Source organism: Gossypium hirsutum, chromosome D13 (assembly GCF_007990345.1).
Source record: "Gossypium hirsutum isolate 1008001.06 chromosome D13, Gossypium_hirsutum_v2.1, whole genome shotgun sequence".
Classification (NCBI taxonomy): Eukaryota; Viridiplantae; Streptophyta; class Magnoliopsida; order Malvales; family Malvaceae; genus Gossypium; species Gossypium hirsutum.
Genome location: NC_053449.1, coordinates 12347041 through 12359653, shown reverse-complemented (window position 1 = coordinate 12359653; position 12613 = coordinate 12347041). Strand labels below are relative to the sequence as shown.

At 31.8% G+C, this 12613-nt stretch overlaps 1 protein-coding gene across 2 annotated transcripts; it reads right to left on the bottom strand.

Moving 5' to 3' along the window:
* Positions 1-7106: 7106 nt before the first annotated feature.
* LOC107920643 (protein IQ-DOMAIN 31) lies at positions 7107-12264 on the bottom strand. 2 transcript variants are annotated; one of them, XM_016850448.2, is made up of 8 exons: positions 12167-12264; positions 11953-12027; positions 11319-11459; positions 10937-11227; positions 9981-10181; positions 9577-9657; positions 7665-8628; positions 7107-7319 (listed from the first exon to the last, which is right to left on the bottom strand). In XM_016850448.2, the coding sequence occupies exons 3-8, from the start codon at positions 11406-11408 to the stop codon at positions 7288-7290; spliced, it is 1659 nt and encodes a 552-aa protein (XP_016705937.1). In that variant the 5' UTR covers positions 11409-11459; positions 11953-12027; positions 12167-12264; the 3' UTR covers positions 7107-7287. The 2 variants fall into 2 exon arrangements, with proteins under 2 accessions (XP_016705937.1, XP_016705939.1); XM_016850450.2 differs by lacking the exon at positions 12167-12264 and having other exon boundaries at positions 11953-12100.
* Between the last annotated feature and the right edge of the window lie 349 nt (positions 12265-12613).

The following is a 12613-nucleotide window of genomic DNA, read 5'->3' as shown; positions in this document are numbered from 1 at the left end:
AGCGCTCTTGCTAAACAGGAAATACTTCATGAGGAATCTTTTTGCTAACTCTTGCCATGTGGAAATTGAATTTGGTGGCAATGAGTTCAACCAGGCTCGAGCTCTATCCCTTAGCGAATATTGGAACAACTTCAATTGTAGTGCATCTTCAGGTACTCCGAATAACTTGAAAGAATCGCTCACCTCTATAAACAGTCTTAAGTGAATATAAGGATCTTCAATAGGCATTCCACTGAATTGGCCCACTGTCTGAAGCATCTGGAACATGACTGGCTTCAGCTCGAACTGTTGTGCCTTGATTTCGGGTCTCCTAATACTCAGATTAAGATCATGAAACACTGGCACGGCATACTGTCTTAAAGCTCTATCCCTATCATTAGTGATAAGGACAAGATTTTAAGCAGGGTTTGCTCTGTTTCCTTGATTCTTCAGTCCTTTTCTGACTTGCTTATCTTCTCCGCTATCGAAGAGTTCTTTCTATCTCAAGGTCTACGGGGAGTAAATCGATAATTCGGTCAATACTCATAAACACTTGAAATAAACATAGGAAAATTAATTAAGTTAAAATTGAACAGAAAAATAAACCAAAATGCAAAATTAACAAATTCACAAATAATGACTTTTTAAAATAGTCCCCGACAACAGCGCTAAAATCTTGAAACGAAGGAAATGTGCAAGTGTACACAATCACAACAAGTAATAAAGTGACAAGTAAATGTCGAGTTATCGTACCCATAGGGACTGTGAAAAGAATTATTTATGAATGCAATTTTAAAACACTTTGGTGAAGAAAAATATTTTGATTTGAGGAGTGATTAAAAACTAGGACTTTAACTAAGTAAAATAAAAAAAATAAAATAAAAGTTTCAATGCACAACTTCAAAAGATGATTTTAACCAAGATGACATAATTGTGTTAGATTAATTACATTTCTTAACTTAGAATTATTAAACTCATGTTTATGTTGTTACAAATAAATTCACGGCAACTCGGTAATTTGCTAACTTATTAAAATACTTACTTACCAAAATCCATTTAGCTCTTGACTATATCTCTATGTCAATTAAACCGATTAAACAAATTTTAATAAGCAAATGTGTTAATGAACATACATACTTTTGAAATTAAAATAATCTCTTATACATATCTCTATGCCAATTCAAACAATTAATTCAATCTCATAAGTACATAAAGATTACGTGAAGTAACAATGGATTTCTACCTTGAAACAGTTTAATCACAATAATCTTGCAAGTTATGCAAGGCTAATGTATTGTTAGATACCGTTGCTAATTTAACCCTCATCTACCTTAGATGATTAAACATGCACTGATTAAGTATCGTATCAATTAATTACAATTTCAATCTGTTTAAATAATTAATTCATTAGTTACCTTAAAATTGTAATGCAAGAATAACTTAGTCATGGTTTTACTTAATCAAATATCTTACCGAGACCTATAACAACACAAACACAACTTTAATAAATTAAGTAGACAAAATGCAATCAATCTAACACAAATTAAATTTAAGCCATATTAATTAAATTAAACATATCAAGTTCACAAATATTCATAGACATGTTCATCACAACAACAACAAACTTAAAAGGATAGGGAACAAGAATCAAATATGATGTTTCTCTGAGGCTTGACTAGTTTGCTCCGCTCATCTTTCTCTGCTTGTTCTTGTTAAATCGAATCTTCCACGAACACTTGAATGCAGTTCCAAATGGTGGATGAATGACTCTTTTCAAGAGGTGAAATCGGAAAAGGAATAGGGGGAGAAAATGAAGAACAATAGAAGGGAATGAAGAGAGAAAAGTGAGACAGAAGTGACGAAATGAATGGGTTTGAGATATGTTTGAAGTGAATAGCCAAGAGGGGCTATTTGTAGATTGGGATGGCTGCTAAAATTAGCAAAAATCAGCATCCATAGAGTCCCCCCATGGCCGGCCACACATGTGGCAAATTTGAAGGTTTCAAACTTGCTATTTTATTGTAGGGGCAAATTTAGAAAGACATAAATAGTGGAGGGGTTTGAATGCAATTTGAAGGAGTCTTCAAGGGTAATTTTGCAAGCCAAATAGTCAGCCAAGAAATTTGATTGGGTCAGCATGTGAGATGGTTTTGGGCTGCCCAATGCTCGGTTGGATCTTCTTGGTTTAGCTTAACTGGGCTCCTTTTCATAATTAATTAATAATAATTTATTTAACCCAAATTAAATTGGATTAAAATTAAAATTAATTATACTATGAATTAATACACATAATTTGGACCGTCTTAGGTTGAAAAATTAATTAGCCTTGATGTTTCAAAATTGGTTCTCGGTTTTGTGCTTCTAGTAGTGTCTGCATAAGCCTTTTTTCGCTCTTTGTGCAAATTTGTCGAAAATAATCAAAATTAATCAAAATTTGATATAAAATCAATTAAAATTTAACATGTTCAGAATTTGGGTGCAATTTAATTATTATTTATTTTTCGACACGAATTTTACTGAAACTGCATGAATTTGAATTAAAAAGGGCATGAAAAAATGTGTATATTTTCGTGTTTCCAACACTCTCCAACACACTGAACATGTCCTACTGAATGGAGATTAGCTCACATTCCCTTATCTCTCCAAACATGTCTCACGGCTTCAAAGCCCAAATCACATATACATATAGGTGAGTACTCACAATCTTATGGCATGCCAACTATATCCAATGATCTCAAGTATCATAAGGCCAAAATATACGTATTTAAACACACATATTACTTACCGATTTCCGATTACTTTCACTGTGCATTTGTATCATTTGCACAATATTATCACTGTCACTTAGCATGTCTGACATGTCTACACATATACTCTTTCACAACAGTAATCATGAGCATATAACATATATATAGCATCTCATTTCAGTTCATAGTTTCACAATAACACAAGCATATATCTCACAAGGTAAACATAAGTACAAGAAATCTTACATTCAAAATTTAAAGTAAGGGTTTAGGCTACCACTAAATTCTCAATAACGCATTGAATCGTGTCCACAAACAGTTAATCTAAACACTCACCACTATACTTTCGCAAAAATGCCGAAAGCTCAAACTAGCCTTTCCTAGCTTGTAAATCATCCTAATGAATCTGGAACTTCAACACAACAATTCACACAAAAATACATTCAAAAATAAGCTAAGAATTCACCACAAGCAATCAAAAACATAAGTCTAAGTTATGTTCCCATATAACCGAAAACTTTAACCTAGCAATCTTTACATTCAAATATCTCGGTCTATACTCAATCTTTTCGCCTAAACCCAATTCCGTTCATCTTTTAATTCACCTATGACTAATTCCCAACCTTTAAACTACACTAAAATACTTAGTTCATAGTATCGCTTTTTTTAACATGTTTATGGTTATTTTTTTGAAAAAATCATTAAAACCCAAAAATCCTTAACGATACTTCAAAACAAGTTTAGAAATCTCTTAATCATATCAAAACCTAATGATTAACACTTTGAAATCACATTTTTACTCAAAAATCTAAAATTCATCATTAATGAATCTATTTTTGACTTTTAATCAAAACATGCGATTTAACGCTAAAAATTCAATTCCAAAGGCCTAATAATATTAAAAACTAATGGGTAGACGATTGGTTAATTTTGATGGAAGAAAAACGAACTTTTATCGAAAACCCAAAAAACCCACACGCGGAAAGGATGATGAAATATGTGGAATTTTAGAGTGATTTCTTGGAGATTTATGAAGGTTTAATGCTTTGGGAATTCTGAGAATCAAAGTAATGTAGTTTGGAAATCAAAAATCAATTGGGAGAGACTTGGGAGAGTGAGGAACGACAAAGCAAGGGAAGAAGAGTGGCTATCGTGAAATAAAACTGGGAATGGGGGTTTATTAGGTTCAATTTTAAAATTTGGTAAAACTGCAACATAAATGCTCACAACTTTGATCCTGTTACAAATAAATCCTTTTTTAAAATTAAAGGTCTTTAAAACTCATTTTCAAAAATTGACTTGATTTTCTAAAAACCATAGTCGAAAACATTACTGATAAACCATGTTGCAAAGTTCTGAACATTCTAAGATTAAAATTCCTAAAATACCCCTAAAACTCATTGATTGCTATACAAATTAATTAAAGAAGCCCATGAATTATTATGGTCAAATGTTGGTGAACTAAGCTTCTTTCAATTTTCTTGATTGTTTCATGTTTCTCAACTTAATTTTACTATTTACATCCTCAATGTTCAATGATGGAATCTCAAGGTTTTGCAATCCAACATCAAAAGATTAGCTTTGAAAAAGAATATATATACCTTAAACCCTAAACCCTGTTTTTAAGATTAAGTTTATTAATGATTAACTAATCATCACAATTTTCTGATAATCAGGTAAGTTTTCATATTCTCCATGTCTCCTCTACATTTTTACACAAAATTCTCTTATGGTTTGAATATCAAAATTAGTAACAGACTCATTTTCGTATTTCACACTTTAGTTGAGCGGTGATTGCCCCTCTCTCCTTTGTTTACTCATTTTTCTTCTTAAGATTCCGCCTGTTACTCTCAAACAAAGTGCATTCTCGATCTCTTCAAGAGTTTTCACTTTCTTTGTTTTTACTTATGGACCATTATCCTCTTTAAATTTTTTTTTAGTTTGACCATCATTATTTGTTCTATTAATTCCAAGGCTATTATATCTATTTTCAGTCTCCAAAAAATTTGTTTATAATCACATTAGTTACATCACCTCAAAGATTTTGTGCCCATATTAATTGAAGAAGCCCATGAATTACTATTGCCCAATGTTGGTGTAGTAAGCTTCCTTCATCTCCATTGATCGTTTCACTTAATATTGTTTCTTGATAATTGCTTCCATCTAAATACTCAACATCTACCTTTTACCAATACATACATAATCATGTTTGATATTATGCTCCTTTTTTTCATTGTTATGTTCAACATAAAAAATTCCCAAAGCCACTTCATTAAATGTGCACATCTTCTTTTTTATTATTTCCACCACTTACACAAATAAGTTCCTTTTTTTTTTTCAGATTTTTTCTTTGATCAACAAAGCCACTTAGTTCAACATCAGATGGCATTGAATATATGGATTGTTAGAACAATTTTCCAAACAAAAATATTTAACGAATGTCAATACTTCTCTGTATTCAAAAACTGATGACTGCATGCAATCACAATTGAGTATCAAAACCTCCTCAATGTGACTTAATCAATTAATTAAAAACTTTATAGTCATTTTATTATAATCATATCCTTATGTGAGTGATTCTTTCATTGATGCTATTTTTCCCATAGATCAACAATGTTTTATATAGTCCAAAAGCGTTGATGGTTCTACCTCTTCAAATTAGCTTGATATCCTAACCAATCCCCTCTTAAGAAACATTTCTTTAATCCCGTCCACTTGAAAATTAAGAAGAAATTGCATATATGATATTATTCTTACAATGATACATTCCAATTTCTTATTTATAAACATCTCTCTCAAGCTACTATTTTAGTATTTATATTTTTTTAGGCTCTGGGAAAAAAAAAACAATTTATTCTTCTTTTTGTTTCTTAGTGTAGTTTGGTTCTACTGGTTCTGTTGGATTTCAATTCCTTGAATATATTTGTAAGTTCTACGATTTTGTTTTTTTGTTTTTTGTGAAAATATATTCATTGTGTAGAATTTAGATCTTTAACAAATATATGTACATATTGTGTACTAAACAAATGTTGACGTGTTCCCAAAAAGGATATAATTTTTATTCGGAAGCTTTAAGTATAAATAATGAAAATAAATTGAGTATATAAAAATGAAAATTGTAAAACAATTATCATACTTGTAGTGATTTGTATACCTAAAATAAATTTGAGGAAGTAAATATAAATATGCAATCAAGCAGTGAATCACAGAATCAAAATTTCGAGAAGCATGTATAAGTCCTAGGAATTGGTAAATTAAGTAGAATTATAGGAAGACTTAAAGTAATTTTAGGATAGAAAGTCATTAATTTTATCTTCATTAATATTACAATTAATTTTTTCAATGCATAATGATAAATTTAACTCTTTAAAGTTTACATATTTTGTCAATTTGATTCTTTTTTTTAGTTAAATTTAATCATTGATTTTTCAAAAAGTAGTTAAATCGTTTTTTTAACGGATATGATGATTAAAACATTAATCTTTTCACGATGTCAACATGACCGTCTACGTGTGCTTCATGCTGACATGACACTATGTATCTTGTATGTCACGTCAATAATATTTTAATAATTATAAAATATTCAAAAATAAAATAACTTAAACATAAAAAATTATAAAATTTCAAAAGAAAAATAACATGAAGTATACATGGGTTGCCATGCGAGCTGCCATGTTTAAAATTTTTTATATTTTAATTAATATTTCTCTTTAAAAAAAACAATTCACTCTTTTTGAAATGCAGATTGTCAAATTTTACTCTATTTAAAAAGTTGAGGGTCAAATTTAACTCAAAAAAAAATAAGAATAAAAACAAGATTGATAAAAAGTGTAAATGTTAAAGGTCAAATTTGTCATTTTTTTCAATGCATAGACAAAAATGTACGAGTAAAAATATTAATTAAAAGATTTCTGCATTAATAAAAAAATTAATGAAATAATACCAAATAAAATTAATTAATATTTTAATTTAATAAAATAAAATTATTTACTATTTGAATATTTAATTTTAAATATTATTTTGATATAAAATTAAATTTTTGAAGTAAAAAAATCTAATTAAATCATATATACCTTCAAAAGGGAAAGTAAAAAAATATTAAATAGAAGAATAAAATACTAAATAAAAGAATTTCATATTAATAAGAATTTTAGTAAAATCAATAAAATTAATTGATATTTTAATTTAATAAAAAAGAATTAGTTAAGGCTTGAATATTTAAGAATTATTACTAGCATAATTACTGTTTGAATACTTAATTGTAAAAAATATTCAGAGTACATATGTCATTCACTATTTACAATTTTAGAGTTGGTACTTTTATATATATTAGGTAGATAGATTAGATAAATAGATGGATAGATTTATGACACTAGGATATCTCTGAAAGCCAGATATGGAGATGGGCACACTCTATTCCTATGATATTAAATGGTAGAAAAGAGTGAACAGGGGATCCAAAGAATTTTACGTCCAAACAAAAACGAACCAAATAAACAACTGTAACATCTACAAATATTTACCCATGGAAACTTCATCGAAACAATTCCTTGTGCAAGAATTACCTCCTCCACTCGGCTCTGACCACCTTATCTGAAATTGCCAAGCCAACAATAAAGGATGGTCATCATGCAGAAGCAGCATAGAGGGAGTGAACTAAACATGTTCAATAGTGATGAGCAAAGACGAAAACTGTCTAGTTTAGATACCATGCTCAAAATGAAACTTGCATGCTAATTATTGCATAGAACTACCACATAAGAGCATGTTTAACTACACATGTAGACATGAATTTATGTACAACAGAGGCTGCCAGTTTCCATGTCTTACTTAAAGAATGGGGGAAAACTAAGCAGAAAATCCATAGGTAATACTAATTTAGCAAAACAGAAACACAAACAGAAGGGCATAAAACATTCAATGTGAAGTTGTGCTTACCATTAGCATCTTTAGAGGATGATTGAGATTTGTCACTGATGATAGCACCTTTGCCAGCTACTCGAACCTGTCTTTGAGTATGTGGGGATTGTGAACCTGTATTACTATTGGTTGAAGTTGGCAAAGAATACCGCCTGTTTAACCCATTTTTCTCAACAGCCTCGGGGATAAACCTTGGGGACCCTTGACCCCTAAGTCTAGCTTTCGCAGATTCAGTTGGTGCCATATAACTGGGCACTTTTGGCATGTGATTTAACCGATTTGCCTGATTATCAATATTTGCTGGGAAAGAAGCTCTTCTTTGGTTTGTGTTTGAGCTCTCATCACCGACCTGCTCATCCTTAGAGTTTAACTCCTCTGTTAGTGGCATGTGCTCAATTTTACCATTGTTTTTGGCCGGTGGAAAATCAACTGCAGGACAGACAATAGGCTCACCAAGAGAAGCATGTTCTGAGGAAAATTTCAGATCTGCCTCAAGCATTGACAGTTCTGATAGTGTTGCAGTCACATCTCTTATCTTCTCAGCAGATTCCTGTTCTAAAACATCAGGGCCATTAGAACTAGAATATTTTTTCAGAGTCTTCTTTGTTTTCTCATTAACAAACTCAGACTTATCAGTAACCTCCTTTGAAGAGTTGGAAAGCTTTCTTAAATTGCGCTTAACCCTCTCGAGCTCATTTTGTGGATGCTCCCGAACTGAATCTGCTGCTGAGTTGACAGAAATTCTCCTCAGACCTCGTTTATTTTTTTCATACTCCAATGTAGAATGACTAGATCCATTAACAGCTTTTGCAAAGGATAGTTTCTGAACACTTAGCTTTGTCTTTCCACTCCTAATTGGTTTTGAGGGGTATTCCCAAAATTGTGATCTTGTCCATCGTTGAAGCCATTGCCAGGATGAGTTAGGCTCCTCTGGAACATACTGAAGTTGTAGAGGCAATACAGAAGGTGACGAGGCCAAAAGCTGAAATGATTGAAATGCATGTTCACATACAGATTGGAACAACAGGCCATCAGCTAGGAACAGGAAGCAGTGGCACGCATCAAAAACATTATCTCTAACAAATTTCATCCATATTCAGGGAAAAGGGGCCAGGAACAGGAATGTATCTTCATGCAAAATTTTGTTACTAGTCATGCTACAGTTCTAAAGTCTGAGTACTTGGCATAACATTTCTTTCTTTCTTTCTTTCTTTCTTCTTCTTTTTTTGTTTATCATTTCATGAGGTTCAACAAGCTTAGGAAAGGAAGTGCCACACGTGGGGGCCCAAAATAATTGAGGACATTTTCTAAGATTTAAGTCCTCTGAGAAGAACATATTAAGAAGTAAGCATTATCAAAAATCAATAGTAGTAAAAAATGTAGATAAATAAACAAGCTTAAAAAATAGGCCAGAGGTAGCTTTGATAAAAAAAGAAGGGATCTATAAACAACTGATACATTTGCATTCGAGATTCTCAGAAGGTGAAATACAGGACTAAGGCATGGTGGCTCTCAAAATAATATGGGGCATACAGCTATTTAGAGTTTTAGACATCACTTGCAAGTTAAAATAGGAAAGATGCCTCTATTGTACTGATATTATAAACATTAGGCACCACAGAGAAAAAAAAAATACTAAAGATAACAAAGAGTAAGAATATCCGCAATAGAAAATTATAACTTTAAAGTAAACAGAACCATTCAAAGGATCAAGGTGCATAAGCGCAAGTTTGAAGCACAAAAGAAACGGGAGCAGTGATATGTTAAAAAATATGCATCAGACCACTACTGTGGTGACAAAAGCAAGAATTAGGAGCATGAAAATTGTCGCTAAATTGTTGCTAAACATCATGGACTTTCTATCAGCACAGAAGTTCTCATTTTAAACGGTAAGCAGAATACAATAGTAGTCTGAGGAACCAAATCATACCTTCTGAACAAACACATTACTTGATAAATTCTTCACTGTAGAAGATATGCTCGCTCCTACAGAATTTGAGCTTTTCAAACCCTGCTTAAATAAAGAAAGAAAAAGTAGCTACCTTATCATGTTTTGTGCAATTAGCTACTCAAAATGCCACATAATGAAACAAAAGGGACGTATACTTTTATTTTCAGATAAGAACCTGAAATAAAATAATCCTTTATTATTATTGAATGGTTATGATATCAGTGCCCATGTTAATATCAATATAATCACAAAAATACCTTTATTCTCATAGACTTTATACATAAACAACAAACTCAACTAGGGCATACAACTGGTGTCTACAGTTATTGTCAGGATAGCAAGAAACAACAAGCCATTATCCACTGATCGGTAAGAAAAATCACCTGAAGCAGTCTTAGATGTTTTTCCTGTATTTCCATGGCAATATCTGAACATCTGACCTTTTGACCACGAGCTAGTGCTTGCAACTTAACAATTCCCCATGTACAGCATAAAGTAGCAACAGCTTGTCTTCTAACCAAGTGACCACGAATAACTGCCTGCAGCCTTATAATGCCCTTGAGGATTCGAAATTCCCGGCGAGCCTTCCAACACATGATATTGTCATCAATAAAACTACATGATTTTAGGGAGGATAATAATCATAATATAAGTGCATGTAAAAGTTGACAGCAGATTCAGTACCCCTATCAAACTTTATGCAAACCTATAATAACCAAATTTGCATTTAAAATTTATACAAATACTATAAATCAGCAGGTTGTCGAATATTTACAGATTCAAATATCTCTAAACAAGATGAAACTGATAATTGTGTTAACCTGAGAAACTTAGTCAAATGAGTAGTAGACTACCCAAGTTACTGTAAACAGTAATCCAGGCCCCTAAGAATTACATTCACTTACATCCCCTATGCTCATAACAATATGAAAGTATGAAGTAAATATAAAACATAGAGTCAGCCAGCCAATTGTAGAGTCTGACATATATAAGCAGTTAAACCAATATCTGGTTCAATGTTCTACCTCCCAATAAAACGAAAGGTCTAGATCATACCACGAAAGAAGTATGAATCAATCACATGTCATCCAATCTTCACATATCCTTAACTATAAGTTAAAACAATCATCATTAACAACATAAGGCATGATGCAAAGTGCAAGGTTCCAATATTAGAAAAATAAGCAGAACAGTGACAGTGCATTCAAGTTACTGCGAATAACAGTCAACAGAGTTTTCACACAACTGAACGAAGACTATAGCAGTAAAATGCGTACAAGTTTCATTACTATGGATGACCTTTAAGTATAAAAGTAACTTTTAAAGGGAGAGTAGCTACCAGATAACCTCTGAAAGCAGCCTGTACTGTCACAGCAGCTGGGTCAAGCCTAATCCTATCAGGATTTTCTGGGTTACCAAAATTACCGGTTGTGGCATTATTTCCATCCACTTTTAGAGATGGAATATTTTCCCCATCAATCGGCAATTGGGCAGGTATACCCTTCTCAGAGTCCATCACATTCCTAGCACGGCTCACTAGAATAGGTGCTGAAATCGATGGAGAATCCGCTGATAGGTCAGACACAGTTACCTTGGAAGAAACCAAAACCTCACCTTTATTTGCAGAATTCTGCCCATGATAATCAACAAAAATTAGAAAATGCAACATTTTCAATCTTCAAGTGCTATTTAACATTTGAAGATAATTAATACTTCCTTACCAGCTTATCTTTTCCTTTTGAGAAACTGGACTTTGAAGATTTCTTCCCAAGAAGCAAGGTCTTGATCCATTTCGCTGGAGATTTCCCCATCTCAGTTAAACCCAAAAATAATTAAAATCCCAAGTTTCTAAATCTGGAAATCTGCGAAGGTCATACCCAACCAAAGCCTCAATATTTAGCTAGTTAGCATTAAACTCTATTTTTTTTTTAAAGTAGCATTTTAAAAACAACCAAACGCACTCAATATCATAATACGGTTTGCAAGTAATGGCAGTCAAAACGGCAGTACACTACATAATCATTAGCTTGTTAGTTATAAGTTACTATAAATAAAAGACAAACTTAATTCAATCATAAAAAAACAAAAAATGATATCGAACTGGATAGCGATTGAAAATATAGAACCCAGACAAGCAAACTAAAACAAAGAAAGTTTGAAATTTTCCTTTCAGTTTTCAGATTTTCTTCACAATCTCAACGGTAAAAAAAGAGAGTAAAAGATACATAGCCAAAATCCACATCTACTCAAGTAAATGAAAAATAATACAACTAAATCAAGAAAAAAAAAGTAAAAGCAAGCGTGTTGGCAGAACTGGAAAAAGGTAAAAAAGAAGAGAGGATCAAAAGCTTTTGCCTGAAAAGAGTATCAAATATGAAGTCCTTGTTCGGTACTAAGCTGCCATTACCGGAACTGTGAGCATTCAGAGATCTGAAGAACGAATTTCGTGTTTATATTTTAGAACTTTTATTTTGCAAGCTTAATATTATTTATTTATTTATTTATATATAAGAGAAATTAAAACTGTAATTGTAAGAACAAAAAAGAATTGTAGCATTGAATTTTGTACCGTGAAGGATTCCTCGAACAAGAGAATCTCGTGCAGGCTTTTTTTTAGTGAATTTAAAACTAAATAAAAACCAAGAAAGAGATGAAAACGGCCCGCACAAATAAATGTGTAAGACAAATGACAAGAAAAGGAGGTGGTGTAGCAAAACTCGATTCGATTTGAAAAAATAAAAAAAAATTAAATTTCGAGTTAAACGAATCGAGTTATTCGAATAAATTCAATTTTTTTTTTAAATTTCGAGTTCGAATCGAGTTGACTTTTCGAATTTGAATAACTCGAATAATTCGAATATCAAACTATAATATTTTATATTTTTATCCCAAATTTCCAAATATTTTTACTTTTACCTCAAAATTTTTACTACTTCCCACTTTTTTCCCAAAACTTTTACTCCCCTCTCCTCCTAACTCCCCTATTTACCCAAAATCTATTTTCCACCAAAATTTT

Coding starts and splice junctions, on each gene's coding strand:
- LOC107920643 (XM_016850448.2), bottom strand. CDS start 11,408: ATGGGGAAATCTCCAGCGAAATGGATCAAGACCTTGCTTCTTGGGAAG. Junction 11,228..11,318: donor CAAAAGGAAAAGATAAGCTG/GTAAGGAAGTAT, acceptor TATCATGGGCAG/AATTCTGCAAATAAAGGTGA. Junction 10,182..10,936: donor CTGCTTTCAGAGGTTATCTG/GTAGCTACTCTC, acceptor ATGTGTTGGAAG/GCTCGCCGGGAATTTCGAAT.